We start from the raw sequence: 21,177 nt of genomic DNA, 5'->3' as shown, positions 1-21,177 counted from the left end.
CCCCGATTGATTTTGCCTTTGAAAGTACTTTCCTCCGATTAACCGTTTTCGAGATAATCGCTCAATGGATATATTTCTTTAAGATGTCCCAATCGCCCTTTGTGAGTACTCTTCCAACAATCTGTTGTGGAGATATAAGGGGATATATCCAATCACGGTAAGGGATCGAAGAAGAGGACTATGGTTGGTAGAAATTAATTCCTTTCGTTGAGACCTTTAATTAGAATATCATGAAAGATAAAATACGCCCCCCCCCCGCGCCATGAACTGAACTTGAAAAAGAGTCGCGCGGTAACGTTATAGTTTGTGCAAACCAATTTATTTCGATGAGACCATGAAAGGTGGAACGGGTGTTTACCCCCGTCCCCCCTCCCCATTTTCAAAATTTTTACTGCACCACTAAAGCCATGCGCCAATTGATTGCCGTATGTAAAAGTAATGCACGTTTTACCTTTACTTTTAAAAACAGCATCTCGGGAAATAATTGATGGAGGCCATCTCCCTTAAGACAGCGAAATTTGATTGCCGTGTGGCACACCTTCAAGGTATAGGCTACATATTGCAAAAAATTCCAGGACTCTAGGACCATTTCCCTAAAAGTAGTTCAAAACCGCAAAAGTGGGTCCGACCGGCGGGCAAAACTCAAACAAAAGCACATTTTTTTTAAATTTCTTTAAAAAAATTGATTCATTTCAATTTCGTCTATGTACTTACTTCTATGTATAAACAAAGTATGTTTTTATTTTACTTTATATTACGGTTTCGTTTTTGTTATGCCTCTATTATCATTTATATCAATACATTCTATATCTTTTACTGCTTTGAGTGCTTTGTTTTAATTGCAAGAACTCTAGAAAAAAGGATGGGATTTTGTCCAGTGCAAAATATCAGTGAAATTCATTAAGTATCAGTACTGATGAAGTCCATGAAGTATCAGTGAAATACGTGAAGTATGAAGTTTGGTGTACACGATTTTGCCTAGCGATTTACCCCTCGAGATTAAGTAAGTCGAGCAAAATTTTCATTTAACCACATGTTTTTTATGCCAAAAATGCTAAGAATTGCGCCAAAAAATAAAAGGCGTTTGTCACCTCGCGTACTCATCCATTGAGACTTAGATTCATGCCTTGCAAGACGAGTAGGCGTAGGCTGCGGAGTCGCGCTAGTAACTAGAAATCGCAATAATTTGCATACAATTGGAGTTGACACATCAAACAAGATTACGCGTAGAACTGATCAAACTTTTCGTCGATGCACTTAGGAAAAAAAAACAAATTGTACGTAAACGTTCGATAAAATTGTCGTAATTTGTCGCAAAGAAGACTGAACGGGTTTTAGAAAATTTTGAGCGCTAAAGCTTAAACTCCACCACACTTAAATCAAGATAATATTAAATTAATTGGTTGTTGCACTTTTTGGGCCGTACAAAGTGCATTACGTGAAATATCCCAATCATAAAACAAACGATCCTATCTTTGGAGCCGAATCATTTCACTTTTTTGAACATTTAAGCACAACGGTTACGCAAATTACTCGGTAAATCAACTAAAAAAACGTCGTTTTTAGATCAATAAAAAGATAATTTTATCGCGCAAAATTGACGCCTAATAGGTCATTAATGAAAAATCCGCGACCATGTGCACGGTGGATTTAATTTGTGCGATTTCTTATTTTGTACAGGGACGCGAAAAAATTCATTAATAAAGAAGTTCACGGCTTTGACAGATCTAATTTTTGTTAATATCTTATTTTCTACAAGGACACCTCTTCTTTCATCAGACAGTGAAATTTCGAAACCATACTTGGGGGGAGATTTCTCGGCCGTGTTAATAGACTTTTTAGGAGATTTCCGGATATGGAATATTAAAATCGAATTTTATAAAAATCTACCGAAATTGAACCTAATGACAAAAGAAAGTTTTTAATAATAACCAATTCTATTTTGCCTCCGCCGAGATTACGAAGAACAAAGGTTGCCATACAAATTGTTTTGAACAAAATGTTAAAATTAATTACAAAATTGCCATCAAAAAGCGAAAGTGAGTAAAGTAATTTGACTTCACACAATGGTCGATTTAACCGTGTGAGCTGGAGTTTTTTGAAATTGCCTTGTACTTATCGGCAATTACAGCATTGCAGTACCAATAAACTGTTGATCTGCGATCGTAAAGTTTAATTGGTGAAGATAAAAATGAGTCATTTTTGGGTAAAATATTGTACAAATAAACAGGAAATAATTATTGCAATACACATTTTTTTAAGGAAGGTTAGTCATTGTTAAATTTCTCTTGCAAATAAACGGCACGGCACAGAATTTACACAATTGAAAGGTCGATCGCTAGCAATAAAAATATTAATATTCCAAAACCATATGTGTAATTGCAAGCACATACCAGAGTGTCTAACATGCAATTTATAACAGTAAATACTTAACCTCGTTTAAAGTTAAGGACTATTAGCCGAAGTAAATTAAAAAATTCCTCCGTAAATATTATGGTCTATATTTAAACTTACATAGCCAAACATTCCCCATGGGCGCCTCGTGCAAAAGGCGCGCGTCAAAATCGAGCCCAGCAAGATCCTTTTGTAGATTTTTAGTATCCATTTCCAAAACTCTTTCGGGAAGTAAAAATAAATGATCTAAACCCTCCATTGGGGTTAATTCACGCGGCCGCAACACTGTTAACATCTTAAACCGCACATCACAATGAATTATATTGCACTACGGTTCCAATAAAAAATTGGCGCGCGTACATCCAATTAATATAAAATTAACCGAAAGTTAGATTTTTTTAATTATAAAATGAGGTCATCGCTGCACTAATTTTTGCACTAAAAAGAAACACTTTCAATTTCTCATATTGGACGAGTTCCGTAAATCCATGCCATAAATGACCACAAGCAGCGTGTTGTACGTCCAACTCAACTATCACGAACTGACTGAAAAGAACCGCCCGGATTCAGTCAATTAATCCGGAGTCACAGTGACTCCCGTTTCTATTGTGGAAGAAAAGTATCCCGACTCGTTTAAAGATTAACGGCGAATATATCGTGTTAAGATTTGATATGCTATATGAACAATTCTCGACATGACTAATAAATAAATAGTACGGATAGAATTCTATACAATAAAGTGTCGCTAGTCGAAGGGAAAGTAATCATGAAAGCACAACCGACTATTATGTAAACTGCATCTGATTTGTCACAATCGATATACTCTTGGCATAAATTGATTTTGGCACTAGTCGGAATGGGAAGGAGAGGTTGAGGCGATTTACGATCCGGTGTACTCCAAACTGATGACTTATAACGAGATTTCGGCATTCACATGCCCAAATTAAATCAAAGACGACCAATCGATAAACCAAGCTCAGCATGAAAAGTGAACTTCAATGGAAAACGCGTAGGATGAGCTGAATCGATTTGCATATAGGAAACTATTTCATGGGAAAAGCAAAACCACATCATTAGTTTTTCCAGAACAGGAATACGTAAAATGTCCGCCCGCCAAATTTAAACTAATTTGGCTCGAAATGCTCTGCTTGCACCTTGAATATTGTTGTTCTAATGCGACCTATTTCTAATGTCTAATGTCCGTGAAAGTGAAGGCAGTTTTCGCAACTTTTGCGGGATTCACGTTTGCGTTTCGCATCGTTCCCGAATCGATGTCGATTTTCTGCCTTGCATCCGAGTTCGTAGTCTAAAAGGAATTTTCAAAAACTCTAACATCTTGCTCAATGACGACCTGAATCTAAATAAATTTTTGAAAATTTGCTATACTGAATGAACCCCACACTTTGTTATTTTAAATGGGATGACCCAGTTTTTATTCATTTTTTCAAAGCTGTGCTAAGTCACACACCTAAACCGAATATTTAGTGAATTATTTCAGTTTTTTTTTCGAAAATACATTGATTGTTGTAATGAATGGCAAACAGTGATTTTTAAGGGCTGAGTAAAAAGACATTCGTTGCCCTTACCTTAGTAAAAATTACCTACTAATGTTTTAAAGGCTCGGTAAAAACCCGGAAAACTTGGTGAAAAAACTAAAACCGGTTTCTCTATTTTTTATCGGGTGTAAGGAAAAATTAGATGCGCGTATCCAATAACACAACTGTATCTACTCGTGTTAGGCAGTGGTGTAGTCCTAAATCTTCTAGTGTGGGAATGCTCACCATTTTCTGAGAATTAACTAACATAGGCGATCCAGAATATATTGGTGTTAAGTGTAATAAACTGTAAACTAGTAAGTGGATAGTAACAGATCCATCGCCAGTATATATGTATGGAGAAGTGTATGGTCATAAAAAAATGTGCGTAAGTGGTACACGAGGTTCGCAGAACCCCGTACTAGCATACACGCCGAGGCCGGCAGCGGGCGTTCCTCGGTTTCAGACGAGACAGTGACGAAAGATTGCCGAACAGAAGGGGACGACTGTAGGATTACCGTGGACAAGATTTTAACGGATATTTGTGTGAACCCCAAAAAAAGACCATTGAGAAAGGCGCGCCGAACAAGGTGAGGAATATTTAGATTCATTCGTAACGGAAGACGAGACTTGGGTCCACTACTTCACGCCAGAGACTAAGGAACAATGGCGGCATTCCAGTTCTCCAAGTGTCAAAAAGGCTATACAGAACAAATCCATGGTATGGCTAATAAAAGGAAGTTCGCCTACACCCGTTCTCACGTGGCCCACACCTCGACGGATCTCAGCGCCAAATTGGAGTGGGAAATCATTGACCATCCTCCGTACAACCTTGATTCGACCCCCAGTGACAATTTCCCCAACTGGAAACAACGCTTGGGGGAATGAAATTCGCAAGGGACGAAGAGCTAAATGCTGTCAATTCCTACCTGTGCAGGTCGGTGGAAGAGTGGTACGACGCTTTCAGAGCATTGATCGTGACGGAGAGTGCGTTAACAAAATAGCAAACAGTCAAAGATTTCAGAATCTATTATTGGTTGCAATGTGTAAAAGTATGGGAGACCTTAACTTACGGACAAACCTCGTATATATTCTTAGAAAAGCAGAATGGGAATGCCGCTTCCACTTATCTTCCACTAATTTTGAACCCATGATTAAAAATTATGGACTTCAAAAACGATGTCTCCAACAAATTACATAAATAAGAGCACACTCGCAAAGGCTGGTGTACGCAACCGCCTCGTTTGATGAACTTAAATAGGCCAAGGGACTTTCCCGCGACCCGCAGGGCTGCAGATACGTAAACGCTTTGTGTTGGGCTATTTCCTAGGTCATACGTCTATTGCAATCCAGTCTTGTTAACGTATAAAGTTCTGGAACACTTTTAAATTAATGTACACAGAGTGCCTAATGAAACGGTACTTCTCCAGTAAGGTCCCAAATGTTTTCAATTTTGTATACCTACATACATAGTGGGCGAGTGATTTTAAGACACTTAAGAGTCGTAAGATACGGCGTGATTGTTTCAAGTTGCTGCTATCTGATTTTTTGCGGTATAACTTCATTGGATGGAGGGATTTTTTTTTATTGGTAGAAAAAGATTAGCCTCATAAGGGGTGTCGGGTTGTTTTTGGAAAAGATTCGAAGACTCCTGCGGGGTTAATTACACTGTACAGGGTAGGCCAAATTCGTAGCTGAAAGTTGCCCTTCTGCGACTAAAAATACACAATTTTTGAAAAATCTTTGAAAATAACTGAGATAGCGAAAAACTGATTATGTCAAATTTCATTTTAATTTTCCCTAGCTCTAACGGTCGAAAATGGACGGTTTCCATTAGCACTTTTTTTCGGAGAATCTGTTATCAGAATTTCTATAACACACTAGATGTAGCTACCGGCTACTACTTCCTAAAGTCCCTAGATTGGTAGAGTACCGCAATTGACGCCATTTTGACTCCAACACTTTGGTGGGAAATTTGAAAAGACGTCACATTTAATCTAGATAAATCTACAAAAATTTATTTTCGTACTTCCGGGACTGAAGTGACAACTGCAAATAAAAATTAAAGCTTTTACCAAGCTTTGTTGTATGGAGTTTTGTGGATATAAAGCTTGTTTGGGAACAAATAACTGGTTTTAGTATTGAAACATAGAAAAGTAGCTGTTTAGAAATAAAATAATTGCTCGTAGGTACATACCTACTCCATCCACAGTTTAGTTCTCTCTACATTATTGTTATCACAAGGTAACCTAAATAACCTGTAACCACGTTCGCTTCGATTGTTACACCCAGGAACACAACAACCCGGCATTGTTTCAGTTTTTTAAACCAAATAACACGAAACACGTTCTCTCTGGCAAACACGAAAACACGATGACGAATTGACGAATATCAACAGTGATATCAACGAAAGCAGGTTATAATCTGTGGTTATGTAATCAACACGATGCCGCGATGCCGTCAGATATTATCGGCGGCCATTTTAACTCCAAAGGAGTGGACAAATCAATTGCGGTACTCTACCAATCTAGGGACTTTACTACTTCCTTATTTCTTACGGGCGCCATATTGGATTTTACGGAATTAGATAGTAGACAAAAAACGTGTCACACTATACTTTTACATAAATTTACAAGAAATACTTCAAAATCCTATGTTTTACATTTATTTCTCAACGTAACTCCAGGGGTGACTAGATCTTGCTGAATCAACATGACTATGATGGTGACGCATTGAAATTAATGTCTTTTTTTGTTCTATTTTTCATTCCGTAAAAATCCAATATGGCGTCCACAATAAATAAGAAAGTAGTAGCCTGTAGCTTTTACATCTAGCTTGTTATGGACAAGCACCCGTAAAAGGTGCTAACGGGAACCGTCTAAGCTAGAAGATAAAAACGAAATTTGACATTTTCAGTTTTTTCGGGTGATATTTAAAAGATTTTTCAAAATTTCAAAAGCGTTGTTTTAATCACAAAAAGTGGCCACCCTTTAACCTACACTGTATGTCTCACCGTTACGGAGATCCCAATGGTGAGACACGATTTGAACCATCAATATAGTGGGCGAGTCGTAAGATACGGCGTGATTGTCTAAGGTTACAGCAAAATTTTTCTTTACGCCTCAATCGCAGTATCTGCCTTAACTCTATCTGACTTAATGTATAGCTATTAGCTGTCAACGAATTTCATGGAACGGAAGGATTCGAAAAAGATGTATGTCATACGGGGTGTCGAGCTAGAAACATGAAGGCAGTGGGGAAATGGTTGTTAGCTCTCGCGGGGTAAGTACACTGTACAGAGCTCACCGGGTATATTTTGTGCAACATTAGAAAATAGTCTTTTTTTACATGATTCGAAGATAGATTCTCGTGGGGTCAAGTAGAGACGACCTTGACAACGCCGGTGATTTTTTTTGTGTAACAGTCGAATAGATCTTTGGCGAAGTTGAGTGCAGAATCCGTAGAAATGGTCAGCGTAGAGTGTTATTTGCTGTTTCGCCACTCGGATAGAGATTCTCGCGAATTCATAATCAATCGCGGCGTCGAAACAACAGCATAAAAAATTATAAATTTCTGAGTGCTCAATGTTCTCGAAAATTTCGCTGGATTCAACAATTACGAACTTTACGCGATTATTAAAGCAGAGTACACTTCTAAACCTTGATACTATTCATATTTATAAACCAACACACACACATTAGGTATCTGAAGCGATTAAGGAATCGGCTATTGGATCATAGAAAGTCTCATAATTCTAGAAATGACATAAGTACTAACATAATCAAATCATTAAAATAATCGATTCAACACACATGATCGATTATTAAGCAAATATAATTGATTAGGATGCTAATCAATAATTAGACAATCGATTATTCTTACAAAAATGGGCTACTCCGAATTCTTACGTTGAGTAAAGTACAGAAGGTATTTTTTCGTCTTTCTATTAAGCGTTCTCATTTTGCTGTGAGTAAACAACGAAAGACCAGGGTAAATAACAATAAAGATTATTATATGGAAGGATCTATCGAAATCGACAATTAGCCTCTTCGAAAGAGAAAAGTTGGATACGGGGAAATTTTCTTCAACGTTCGTCGTGAAGTGATTTATCCGAAAGGCGGTTGTTCAATTGCAATAACAATGAGATCCAAGTTTAATTTCTAATTTAGAAAACGAATTTTTGTCTGGTATAGCGTAACATACCTACCTACCCAACACGTCCAGGACAAGTTTCGTTTTCAACCAAATGCAAAACGTAAATGAGGAAAGTGAGAGCTTAAACATTTAAATAACAAGTAATGTCAAGATTTGTTAATATATAATTAAACAACATGGGATGGTTATGGTCGCACAATTATGTACCTACTTAGAAAGTGATCAACAAAACCAGATATTACAAAATGTGGACGCGGATATCACTACTAAAAAGTAAAAATTCATCACCTAAATGCACTGGAAACATTGTCTTATCAAGCGATAAGCACTTGTTATCCGAATTAAGCAAATACGATAAGCCGGAATGACGAACTAAACCAGAATTCCTTACCTGGATCATAGTACATTTTGTGATCGGAATTTACTCAGCCAAGCTCATCCAATCCATTTTTTGATACACTGTTCGAAATCCAGTTGTAACACCCTACTTATATGATTGGATAATCAGGGAGATTGTCGGTATTATTGTGCTTGGGTAGTCAACCAACAATACCCACTGCTTCTTCCCACGAGATAAACGCTATATGACGAACACATCGCTATACTAATTAAGGTATGACATAAAGCGGCCTTGCCGACCTTGGCTCCACATACTTTTAGAAAAAAAAAACAAGAGAGCAATTAAAAAAACCACGTACTCAATTTTTATGTACTGTTTAACGCGTTTGGTACCGATAGAAACACCAAGGCATGGGAAATTTTAAATTTCAATTATCGATTTTTACCAATACTCGATTTTTTCGACTAAACTAAATTTTGTATTTTTCATTTCAAGATTTTGTTGTTTCAAAGAAAATTGGCAAAAATGTAAAATACAAACATAAAAATCCTGAAGACTCGTGAGAACGAAAGGACGAATTTTTGTGTATATAGCAAATCAGTATTCTATTAGCCAGTTTTGACTCCACCATCAATCAAATCTTGTCGAAGGCTACCACATTCCCTTTGTTGGGACATACTTCCGACGCCCCGTTCGCTTATAAATCGCGTTTGAAGTTTTGATTCCACCATCAGTCAGATCGTGTTCGGGGTTACCACTTTCCCTTTGTCGGTACCCACTTCTGATGCCCCACAGTCATATAAATGCGCCATTTAAGTGGATTTCGTTAAAAACCCTCCACAGGCAACTTCTCTCAAGCTTCCATTGGCTGTAGGAGAAAGAGAGACCGCGATTCGAGCTTTAAGAAACTTGAAACCGCGTGACAAAATTCGCAGCGGAAAGTAACTTTTGGGCGCCCGAAGTCGATCGTCGACTACAAAGACGTAGAGGTAGGAAGAGAGGGAGGTAATTGTTCGGATTCACAAAAGAGGGACAAAGATTGTGTGGGAAATTACTATAATGACAACGGCGCGGCGTATAGAATCTATACAATGATACTGAACGAAAAACTAGAAAGAGAAGAGGATATTGGAGGAAACACAAACGGGCTTTGGAAAAGAGAGGGCACGATTGCCTGCATATGTATTACACAGACTGGTGGAAAAAGAATTGGAAAAAAGAGCGGAAAGGTGTTCGCGTTTTTTATGGACTTAAAGGCAGCGTTTGACAGAGTAGAAAAAGTCAAAGTATGTAAGATGATAGAAGATGGACAAAAGGTTAAAGGGCAGAATCAATGAACTATATGGAGAGACAAGATTGACGGTAAAAATAGAAGAGAAGGAATATTTTGGGCCTGTACAGGACTAAGACTAATCTCTACTTACGAGACACGGAAACAGTAAGGTGGAGGGATGATAATAGGAAGACGAAAGATATGACCACAGGCATACGAGGACGACGCAGTGATCATGGCAACAGAGGTAGAACAGATGAACGAAATGATGGAAAGAATGGAAAGGCATTTGGGAAAGGAAAAGAATGAAGTTAAATGTAAAAAAGTCGAAGATGATGAAATTTGGGAAGGGAGGTGCAAGGAAACGAGAGATGGAATGGAAATGGAGGGAGGAAAGAATAGAAGAGGTAAAAGATAAAGAAATTAAATATAAATTGGTGCAAGAATGCTTGAGAACGAGGATGAAGAGCAGAGAAGTGAATGACGTGGATTTTAAAGAAAAGAAGGGAAATTTTGGTTTTGTTTTGTTATAAGGTAAATTGTAAAAAAGTTGGCGTTTAATAAAGATTGATCGACTATTTTCAAAATGGCGGCCATTTTAATACTTCAAACTAAATAGTTAAATATGTACATATATTTAAGTCGCCGCCATTTGGAAAAAAAATGAAATGGGTGGTTATTTTTTTATACTGTTTGCCAAATTTCATTGAAAACACAATGTTATAAATTTTTAAATGAAAATACAGAATTCAGCAGGCATCTTGGATTTTCACTGATTTCCGGGGACGAGATTAATGTTTATTTTGAATATATTAAAATACACACATTTCAAAATAAAATGCAAAAATAATCATGTGTTGCAAATTTGTCCAGATCATCAAGGGAACGTTTACACCATTTTAAGTGTACTATAGGTATTAGGTCGATGCAATGCAGATAATAGTAATACTATTTAGATCAAAATAATGGGCTATTTTTGTGCGGCAATTAAAAACACAATGAAGTTCTTTCTCCCCATCCTGCATTAACATTCGTTATCCAACTAACAGAGTTGGCACGAAGTAATTCATATGTATTAAGTAAGTCAGTGATTTAAATTGCGAATTACTTCAAACTTTTTCCAATGGGATTATGGGAACAAATTGCATCATCTACTCTGAATTCAAATATGAGATTATGGCGACCGAAAGCGAGCAGCGGTAAACATTTGACAAATTGTGCAGCGTCGAAAACACAATAAGCTGCACAGTGCGCAAGCGTTGGGGTCGAGGAGTCAAAAAAGGTGTAACATCGAAGTTTTTTCAGTTTTTGGCGGTTCAAATATTTTAAAGAAACAGAAGTTGCATCGATTTCCGGTTTAACCGGCGAATATCTCCGGTTAAACTAAACCGATTTCGACCAATAATTTTTAAAACTTCATCAGAAAGATTGCCGCTTTGCAGAAGCACAACTCCATTTTCTCTACCTTTTACGGTTTTTGAGCTACAGAGGTATAGTATGGTAACGCACGTTTTCATTTTTTCACTTAATTTTAGACTATTTGTTTTGCAACGGATCATCAATATACCTACCTAAAAATTGATACAATGACAAAATTAACAATTCACAAAATCAAACACAATTATCAACCTAAGTAAACCGTGAGAAAACTACGCGGTGTGTAAATTATTCAATTAGGTTAATCGAAATGGACAATGCAGGACGTTTTTGCGCGACAACCATGAGATTATCAGAACAACAAGAAATACGCTTTTCCCCGAAATTGAATCATTACATTTTAGATGTGTTATTAGCTAATTCTATGCCCTAATTTGAACATAATACCAGAAAAATCGTGCCCACTCTCAACGACCAATAGTAGCGAGTATAAAAGCAAATCAATAAAACCACGCCACAAAAATGCCGTTCATATATGTATCAAATGAAAATCGCAAATCGGTATTGTTGTTTCCCCAAACCCCAACAACGAAAAGTCCTGAAGACATTAATGTTTAATGAGGAGTCAAGTCCCAAGTTAAAACCCACGAGAAACATTTTCTCCGTCAAATTCAATTTTGCAGGTGAACTGTGCTCTTTTTGTGCGCCTACTCTGATGTGTAGTGTTTTAATATTAATCTGAGATTCTGCACCTTTAAACCACGAATCAAAGAATATTTTTGGGAGCTATGAGTGAGTGAATGAGATTTTTAATTACACGATTAGTTTGTTGCATTTATAATAGCGACGCTTAATACAATCTGGTTAGCTCGGTAGCTGTCGCAGGACCATTAATTTTGTCCGTGAGTGTACAAAAGTCTGATAAACTTTGACATAGCGCCGTCTTGCTTTAGCGCATTAGCGCTCAGTTTCAGGAATTAAAATTTTCAACCATTTACCTCGTAATATAAGAACCTGCCTTACATGGAATAAATTTAAAAAGAAATTGTACGAGTATATCTAGGCAATGGGTGTTTCTACTACATACAAGAATTTTTTATATCTTCCAATATTTAATTGTTTGTTTGTTTAATTGACTTGTTCCATACAAATGTTATTTGTCGAAGGAATTAAATAAAAAATGAATGAATTAGCTTTGATATTCCAGAAGATAGTTATTGTATTGCTTCTTGGTATAGCAAAGAAGTGGCAAATGGGGAAGAAGAAACCCTTAAAACCTCTGAAACTTTGAAATTTCAGTCTACATGACTATAACATTTTCTACTTGGGCCCATTTTGAATTCTAGAAAATCAAACATTAAAAATCATATTGGGGAACGGGAGGGGTAGCGGAACTGAAAGTACCCACATTAATAGGGTTAGAGTTGTATGTGCAAATACCGTCGCTCAGACATTAAGCGCAATGCACATTTTAACAGTAATTATGCACACGCAATAACGAAGGCCTCTCACATTTAATTACATTTTGCAATTATTATCAGCTTCCGAGTTTAGTGAGAGCTTCTTTCCTTTCCAAAATCCATAATTGAATAAACAATTGTCGTTTAACATGCTTTAACAAATCGTGTAATTTAAATGAAGAAAGCACCATCAGAAGCGACTTATTTACTGATCGAACATTTATTAGTTAATATTAATTAAATAACAAAAATCATTACTACAGTATAAAACTTCCGAAATAGTCCGGGCGAGAAATTCAGAAAAGCGCATTGTAAACAGTAAAAGTGCTAACGGCAAATTGTGAGACAATGAATTTGAATGCGTTTTTTAGAGTAAAATTGAACACTGCTGAATCCGATTTTGCCTGTCACTGCCTCGAATTCCGATTGATATGCCTCAAATCAATTTCAATATGGCGGCCAAAATCGTGACTAAAACTCAGTGGTCCCGTTATTTTTTGTTTACGGAGAACCAAAAATTTTAATTCAGTAGGTATACAGTGTATTACATATAAGTATGTAAAAAAATGTGGGTGGTAGAGGGGATCAAAACAAGCAAACCGAGTGTCCAACGTGTTTCGTTTGGGAGCCACGCCCCATAAAAATGGCGAAATCGTTATTTACATTTTCAATTAACTACGTGCCAAATTAGATCTGTTTTCGCGAGCTTGTTTAAGCATCATTTAGCTACGTTTTCATGAAAAAAAATCGAACCAAGGCATTTAATTTTTTTGAGAAAATTAACCATTTCTGTCGGAATGTCGAAGAAAGCCCTCAAGCGGCGATATGTGAAACTAACAAAACTTTGTAGCCGAAGAATAACTCTTTTCAATTAACCCGAGTTTGTTAAAATTGGCTCAGTCGTTTCGAAGATACAGGGTGTTTTTTACGGAAACCTTTGAATACCCCCCACCACTTCATTTTTAGAGATACAGGAAAAATTGTCAAACAAAAATTGTTCAGATTCCAGATTGCAGTTACGCCCCCCTAGCGGTCATTTCAGAAACTTAAAAATATTTTCCAGATTTTGCTCGTGGCCGTTTCAGTAATATTTTTTTTACCGCAAGCCTCTACCATAGATTCTCAGATACAGTACCTCGCATTCTTAGTTGGCCACCCTGTACACAACGAACTTTGTGGAATTCTTTCGCTTTTCGTTGTCGGACCAAGAATTGTAGTGGAATTTTTTTTTTCGAATTTTTAAAAACTAATTTCAGATTCGTGATATTCATGTTCAAAAACCCCCAAATACCAAATTTGTTCGAAATCCGAATTTTTTTTTCGAACCCCCATTTAGGGGTGCGCGCTTTCGTGGTAGGAATGTTAACAACATTTTTGCAAAATCCGAAAGGGCATACCCGAAAACCTATTCAAAGACGTGCCACCACCCTTCTAACTCTTATGGTTGCCGGAAAAAAAATGAGAAAAAAAATTAAACAAGAAATGCAAATTTCACCACTTGTTGAGGTTGCTTCCAAATGAAACATGTTACACCCGCGGTTTATTTGGAAAAAGTGCTTGTTTTGATTACGTGATCTTGTTTTTATCTGGCTATTTTTCAGAAGGAAGTTTGTTTTTCTTTAAAAAAAAAAGATATGGAGCCAGACACCAGAATCTGAAGAGTCCCCAGTCGTGGTTAATAATTATTATATTGTTTAAACGATAATAGTAACACATCTAGCACACAAAGTAATAGTACATATAATAATAATTTGTTCTTGATGTTTATTATTTATTTGTATTGTGCATTTACTAAAACTTCATTATAAAATATTATATTTTTATACTACAGTAATAATAAATAGACGAAAAAGAATCGAATCGTCGTCTAAATGCATAGTTTCTAATTCTCGATCCTCTTCAATTGGTGGATGATTATTGCAATCATTGCCACTACAAAGAATGCATGCAGGTGAGCAATACAAACCACTTTTTCTGTATCCACATGCTGCTCCACACCGGTTTTCCATGAATAAATCATTTTTAAAACGTCGTCCGGTGCTGCTGATTGGTGCATCACTTGCGCAGATATTAAATGATTTTCTTTTTTCCACCCTAATTTTTCGGGAGGTATTAGTGAATAATTTTTCTTGCTGTTGCGGTCTTCTTAGTTGTTCGTGAAATCATCAAATAAATAAGAAATCGAGGCATTACCGACGTGTCTACGATTCTTTAAAAACACTTCACTTTGTAAAAATACATATTGCGAAAACATTTAAAAAATCAATTATTTCGGTAAATGTTGCTATTAGTATTAAAAAATATATATAAATAATTATTAACCACCACTTCGGGAGACATTGTTGATACTAAATTTTCAATAAAAATAATAGGCATGTTCATAAATATCGCGAACAAGTAATTAATTTTTAATTACTAGATAACACTAGAGTATTTAAATTATGGTAAATAAATCGAATTGTGTTATAACGTTTATTTTTCTTAGATTTTCTGTGGCATATATTTAAGAGTCTTCTTTACCTAAGCGCAACTTTTTTACATTATAGTGTATAAATGATTATAGCTGCAAGAGATAAGATGATATTCTTGCTTTGTCAACTCCTGTCTTGGTCCTTAGATCGTCTCACGTAAAAAAGGAATCGGGAGAAAGTAGTGTAACCTCCCACTAAGTTTATTGTTCATCTCAATGTCACTGTGCTTTGAATAAAGATAGGTATAAAACTGGTAATTATTCGGGCCGTTGGAACCACCCTCTAGACTCCAAATGAATGAGCGAAGTGTTTATAACCGCATAGATGTTTATAATTTGAATGGTCAACTGTATAAGCCAATATATATATGGATATATCGATACCTATCGATATGTCGATAACTATTGATATATCGATATGTCGATAACTATCGATAACTATCGATATATCGATAACTATTGATATATCGATATGTCGATAACTATTGATATATCGATATGTCGATAACTATCGATATATCGATATGTCGATAACTATCGATATGTCGATAACTATCGATATATCGATATGTCGATAACTATTGATATATCGATATGTCGATAACTGTACGATAAAATTATGTTATTGTTGAGATTTCAACGAGCGCTACTATTTTTATTAATAAAATCCATTTTCGGGTTTACTCTCGTGTAAATTTACTATTTTTAGTTGCTCGACGTTTCGGAAACTTAACTTTGCTCCCTTTCTCAAGAGAAGCGCTACGTTACATCATCATCCATGCCAAATAAACGCAGTAATAAAATCTTTAGAAAATAGATCTTTTCGTCTTACTGACGATTGCTCAAAAAAAGAAGCACTTCAAAAACTTGAACAAAAGGTTGCATCAAAATGGCTACTCTTTAGATAAAATAAAGAAGACAATCAAAGGGTGTAATCATGGCCTATGTATCGGTATCTAACTGATGGTTACAGAGGACCAGTCACAAAAAAACAGAAATGCTAAAGAGCCCTGCGATAATTGCACAGTTAATATGGTAACTCCATTAAAGTTGCAAGAACTGCATTCGGTTATTTTCATATTTTGTTAAAAGAGCCCTCTTGTCTTGTCGGGCTCTTTCGCCAAAATATAAAAGTAAACTCATGCAGTTTTTAGACACGCTTTCAAAAAAATTATCGGTAATATTATATCGATACCTATATATTAAAAACTAGGTATCGCCATAACGAGAACTATCGATATACCGATACTTATCGATATAGCGGTAGTTATCGATCTTTCGATAGTTATCGGTGTATCTATAACCATCGATATTTCGATAATTATCGGCATATCGATAAGTAAAATATATCGATAGGTAAGTACCCGATACTTATCGATAGGTGAAAACAGTTATCGTCCATCCCTAGTTATAACGTTTATTTTTTTATTTTATTTTTTTAAATAAACGTTATAACACAATTCGATTATCTACCATTCTCAACATAACGTTTTAATAATGGAGAATTTCATCAAAAATATTTAAATTATGTTTGAGTCGGTATTGGTGGGGGGGGGGGGGGGGGGTTCGACACAGGGACCACAGTCGAGCCGGCCAAGATTTAATAAACAAAAAAATTTGAAATTTGAACACTCAATAGATGATATTTTGAAGATTTCAATTACGTTTAATTAAAAAAATCTGATTGTGCAAATACAAAAGTTGAGATGCGCATGCGCATTTTTTTTTTTTTTGCATCTGCATATTTGCTCCAGGTTTACGGAATATTTATCAACACAGAAAACCGGACATTCATATGTTCTTTGTAACAAGAATTATAAAGGAAACCCTTTTTTTAGAGACATGGTCAGTTTTTGGGCTGTAACTTTTTGGCCAGATAGTTTATGTAGCTGAAAAGAAATAGCGACCTTTCTTAGATCCTGAAGATTTTCGAAGCGATCGGACGTTTCTAAACAAAGCTATCGTGCACCAGGACAGACAGACAGCAATACAAAATTATAACGATCTCAAGGATCGTTAATAGCCAGGTTGCGGACAGCATTTTCCGTTATGTTAGACGGCCATTTTTTCTTATAACATAAGAAATATAAATTTTTGTAGAAATAATTTACGGTATGAGGGCTTTTTGTACGATATATTTATAAATAGCGGAACCAATGAAAATGAAGTTCTTATAATGTGTCACTGCGCAGTACGTAATCACTCATAAATAACATTTTCCTGCTAACCTACAATTGTGCAGTGTTTATGTTGGCGGTAGTTCTTTTCTTTTTGTCTAAGAGCATAGTAGTGAACTTTGGACATTTTAACACAATGTAAAATAAAAGTGAGGTTAAGACTCCTTCAAACTTATAAGCAAAATTGAACACGCCCAGCACACACCGCAACTTAACTTTGCTATAAAAATGTTTTATACTTATAAACTTATATTATAAGGGAAAATGGCCGTCTAACATAACGGAAAATGCTGTCCGCAACCTGGCTAATAAAACCCTTTATAATATAATACAATAATAAGTTGTTCTAAAAAATTTGCGGATGTTAAAGGTTGGACCCTATTAAATCTTTAAAAAGAAAACTTGCACCCTGTAGATGGATAACGCGGCGTTTGCGAACCTATGTTTGTATGAACTTTTATCGAAGAATTAGCCCCTACCTACCTCATATTTAGGAACACCCTGTATTCCGTTCCGTTTAAAAAATGTTTCCTGACTGAAACACAAAAAGAGGGAAAGATTGCGTTTTAACTTTTTTGATAGGCGCTGCAGGTATGTACGGGGTCTAAAGATTCTAAAAAATTACAATTTTCAATTCCAACGAGTATCTCAAAAAGCAAGAGATACCCTTTAAATCTCGTTTAAGCCCGAGCTCAATACGAAATGTGATTGGTGCATTTTTCCAATCTAACCAATCTGAAACGAATTGGGGCAGATTTTACATGTCTTTACTTGACAGGTACATTGGTTTCCATACAAATTAATTATCAGATAAGTTTAACTGAAACATGAATAACCTGCCCTTAGAAAAGATCGTTCAATCTTTATTATTGAAATGTCACATTGTACAAGAAGCCTAATTTGCGAAGAGCTTTTAGCCTTCGGTAAATACGAACCCTGAATTTTCTTTAGACGTGTGCCATTTGAGTATTCAAGATTACTTTGCAACCACCGCACGTCACTTCCTGGGCGTAATACCAATTGGAAACATTTAAAAACTGCATAATTTGCATACGAAAGACATCTTCTTGAACGTCATTTTTAAATATCAATGACGTTTAGGTGGTTCCAGAGCCAAAGGTATCAGTTGATTTGAGTTTTATCCTATTTATTATATCAATTATTCAAGTATCGATTGTTCTACAACGAATATTAACTTTTTTTTTACAGACATGGATAATTTACGAGAAAAGACAGTTACAACTTGAACTTCAAAAATCAGGAGAGATGAATAACCACATCAAAATATACAATTACAAGTTGGAATTCTTAGGATTACCTACTAGGAAAATATGCAGTCACGTATTTAACGGGCTCCAAAAATACAACGGATGCCGATTATTAAAAAAAACTAAAAAGTGCTCTTAACACGAACGCAAGGTGCAGTAGGATGACGTCAAAACGCAGTTATTAAGATGGAAATTAAAATTTTTTCAATAATTTTACAGAGGAACAAAATTAAGGTGTAGGTAGAACCGGCGAGTCATGTGTAATTCCAATTATTGACATTTGACGACACAAATTAAAGTTTCGCTTAAAATTTCTCCTTGCATTGCACGTTTTTCTTTAGTACGATGTGAAAAAATAAATAAATCCTACCCAATTTATATATGCTAATTGTCTGAGGTGGTCCTCTTAGCCTTGAAAAGGCCACGCAAAAAGGTCATCAACACAGTAATTTCATCCCAGCGTAGTATAGGGATAGTAAGAAAACCGTTAATTAGAATAAGGGCACTTTCTTATAGCCGATAAATTAATATCGAACACAAATATTTAGCGAAACCTTTACACATAATAACCTACAGATGGTTAAACCTCTAGTTATATAACAATATGACAAAAAATATATCAAACAGAACTGCCGTCACCATTCCCTACACGTTAAAAGTGCACCTATCACTTTGTAAAAATATATAAAATGTCATTTACCTGCGAGTCGCAGTTGAAGTTGCTGTCTAGTTTCTGCCATTTTGGCACCAACACTTCCATACTACCACTCACGCAACGGCATAACATACACAAACGAATCTATACTCTGAAGTTTGCTCTAGCCTAAAACTATTTAGTACTCAAAAGATGACGCTGAAGGCTGAATTCGAGTGCGCTACTATTTGTATTATTTTTAGCATAAATAAAACAAATTTATGATTTATACTATAACTTGCGAGGTTCCTGGGAAGTAAATAAATTCATCTAAAGTCTCACGTACACGGGTTGTAATTTTCCCCGCTATTGAAGTAGCACCCTTTTAGTTGGTGTAAACGTTGAGTGAATCACTCAACGGTGTAAACCCCTTATTTCTAGAAGCAGATTAATCCTCAGAGGCTTCAGACTGTGTAATGTGCATGCCCCTCGCAAAGCATAATAATGTATTACTATGAACGAACAAAAAAATAATCCCAAAAAATATATTACGAACTGCTTCAAATTATGAAATAAAACGTAATTTTTACTCAAAAGTTTATATAAAATATAGCGACGGAAGAAATGCAATACCTTCCATACAATGACGATAGGCAACTCAGGTAGCACATTTACCTGGAAAATATTAACACCTAATGACCATTATACTTATATACAATGGTTTATGACCCTATTAGACCAGTAACAAAAGAATCTCAATGCCTTCCATTTATTCGTCTATACCAACGATAATTGACCGATAATTAAAAAAATATTGTACGTCAATAAATGTAATATTTAGGAGTAACAACGTTTTACTTTTTTAGACCCGTTTCATACATTTTTTTCATACATTTGATGTAGGTGTATTGTTACCTACTTATCAAAAAGCAATTTAATAATATCGATTACATAGAAATTATGTACAATTTGGACGATGTACCTATTATAGATAAACATAACGAATTGTTTGTTGTCGGCACCTTCTTGAATCTAGCAGCTCTGTTAAAAAACTGTTCATACAAAAATTGATAATCTTGTGTCTTACATACTTTAGGTGATAAATCTCAACGAAAATTTCAACCAGCAATTTTGTTGACCAATGAAATGCGGATTTCGTGTCACATTTTCATGGCAACCAAGGAATTTATCGTCAATTTTTTGACGTAAAAAGGTAATAATGTTTAGACATAAAACGTCACTTTTTCGTTGAGGGTCACTATGGTGTGAAATTTTCTTACCGAATACCACAGTGCTTGAATAGAATTTTTTTCTTGCTCACGAATATTTTGCGAAAGTTCAAATATTTGTGAGCTCGAAAAGTTTCCGGAAATAGCAAGCACTAGTAGTATTACAAGTGATAATTTTTTATTTCAGCATGTCGTTAGTAAAAAATTGTCCTCGTATGAGATCTTGGCGGAGGCCACCACATCCCCTTTCTCGGTACCCACTTCCGACGTCTCGCTCACCCGCAATTCGAGTTTGAAGTTTTTACTCCACCATCAGTTTTCAGATTGTTTTCAAAATGGTGCCGTTGGAAAGATCTTGTGAACGGACACAACAACTGCGTGGCGAAAATTTGTTTTTTTCCTGGGTACGAAATTAACCTCATTATACAAGGCGCACGTCTGCGAGGGGTAGTTGACTTAGGACGCCCAAAAGGTATCTTCCTCTGCGAATTTTGTTTCTGAAAACTCGAATCGCGATCTCTCTTTCTCGTGTGGCTAATAGAGCTATGAGAAGTGCCCCAAAAATTGAGAACTATTTTGTGGAGAGTTTTTAGCAAAATTCATCTAAATGCGAATTGTGGGTGAAGGGGACGTCAGAAGCGGGTACCGACAAAGGGAATGTGTTAGCTTGCGACAAGATCTTCTTGATGGTGGCTAATACAATACTGATCTGCCACACAAAAATGCGCTGATCTCCCTTCGATCCCACACGAGGACTTTGATAATTTTTTAATCTACCTATGCTTTTGATAATTGTTAATTTGTAGGTTTGACGGCTAGCCAAATAAACTATTTTCGTAAAGCATCAGGCGAATGTCGTGTTGGA

General features: G+C 35.9%; 1 protein-coding gene across 12 annotated transcripts in view; it reads right to left on the bottom strand.

The window, feature by feature from the left end:
- The window catches only part of LOC116165317 (MAP7 domain-containing protein 2), a 52,822-nt gene extending 33,543 nt beyond the window's left edge, over positions 1-19,279 (bottom strand). For 2 of the 12 annotated variants that reach the window (XM_031479645.1, XM_031479648.1), the window contains exon 1: positions 8,476-8,506. In XM_031479645.1, coding sequence (XP_031335505.1) covers positions 8,476-8,491 — 16 coding nt within the window. In that variant the 5' untranslated portion in view covers positions 8,492-8,506. Of the gene's footprint in view, positions 1-2,514; positions 3,021-8,475; positions 8,507-19,149 lie in introns of those variants that run through there. The other 10 variants (XM_031479644.1, XM_031479647.1, XM_031479649.1 and 7 more) reach the window with 10 other exon arrangements.
- Positions 19,280-21,177: the final 1,898 nt, after the last annotated feature.

This window comes from Photinus pyralis, unplaced genomic scaffold (assembly GCF_008802855.1).
Source record: "Photinus pyralis isolate 1611_PpyrPB1 unplaced genomic scaffold, Ppyr1.3 Ppyr1.4_LG3a, whole genome shotgun sequence".
In the NCBI taxonomy this organism is placed as follows: Eukaryota; Metazoa; Arthropoda; class Insecta; order Coleoptera; family Lampyridae; genus Photinus; species Photinus pyralis.
Note: the sequence above shows the minus strand (reverse complement) of the source record. Positions and strands in the feature narration are given on the sequence as shown.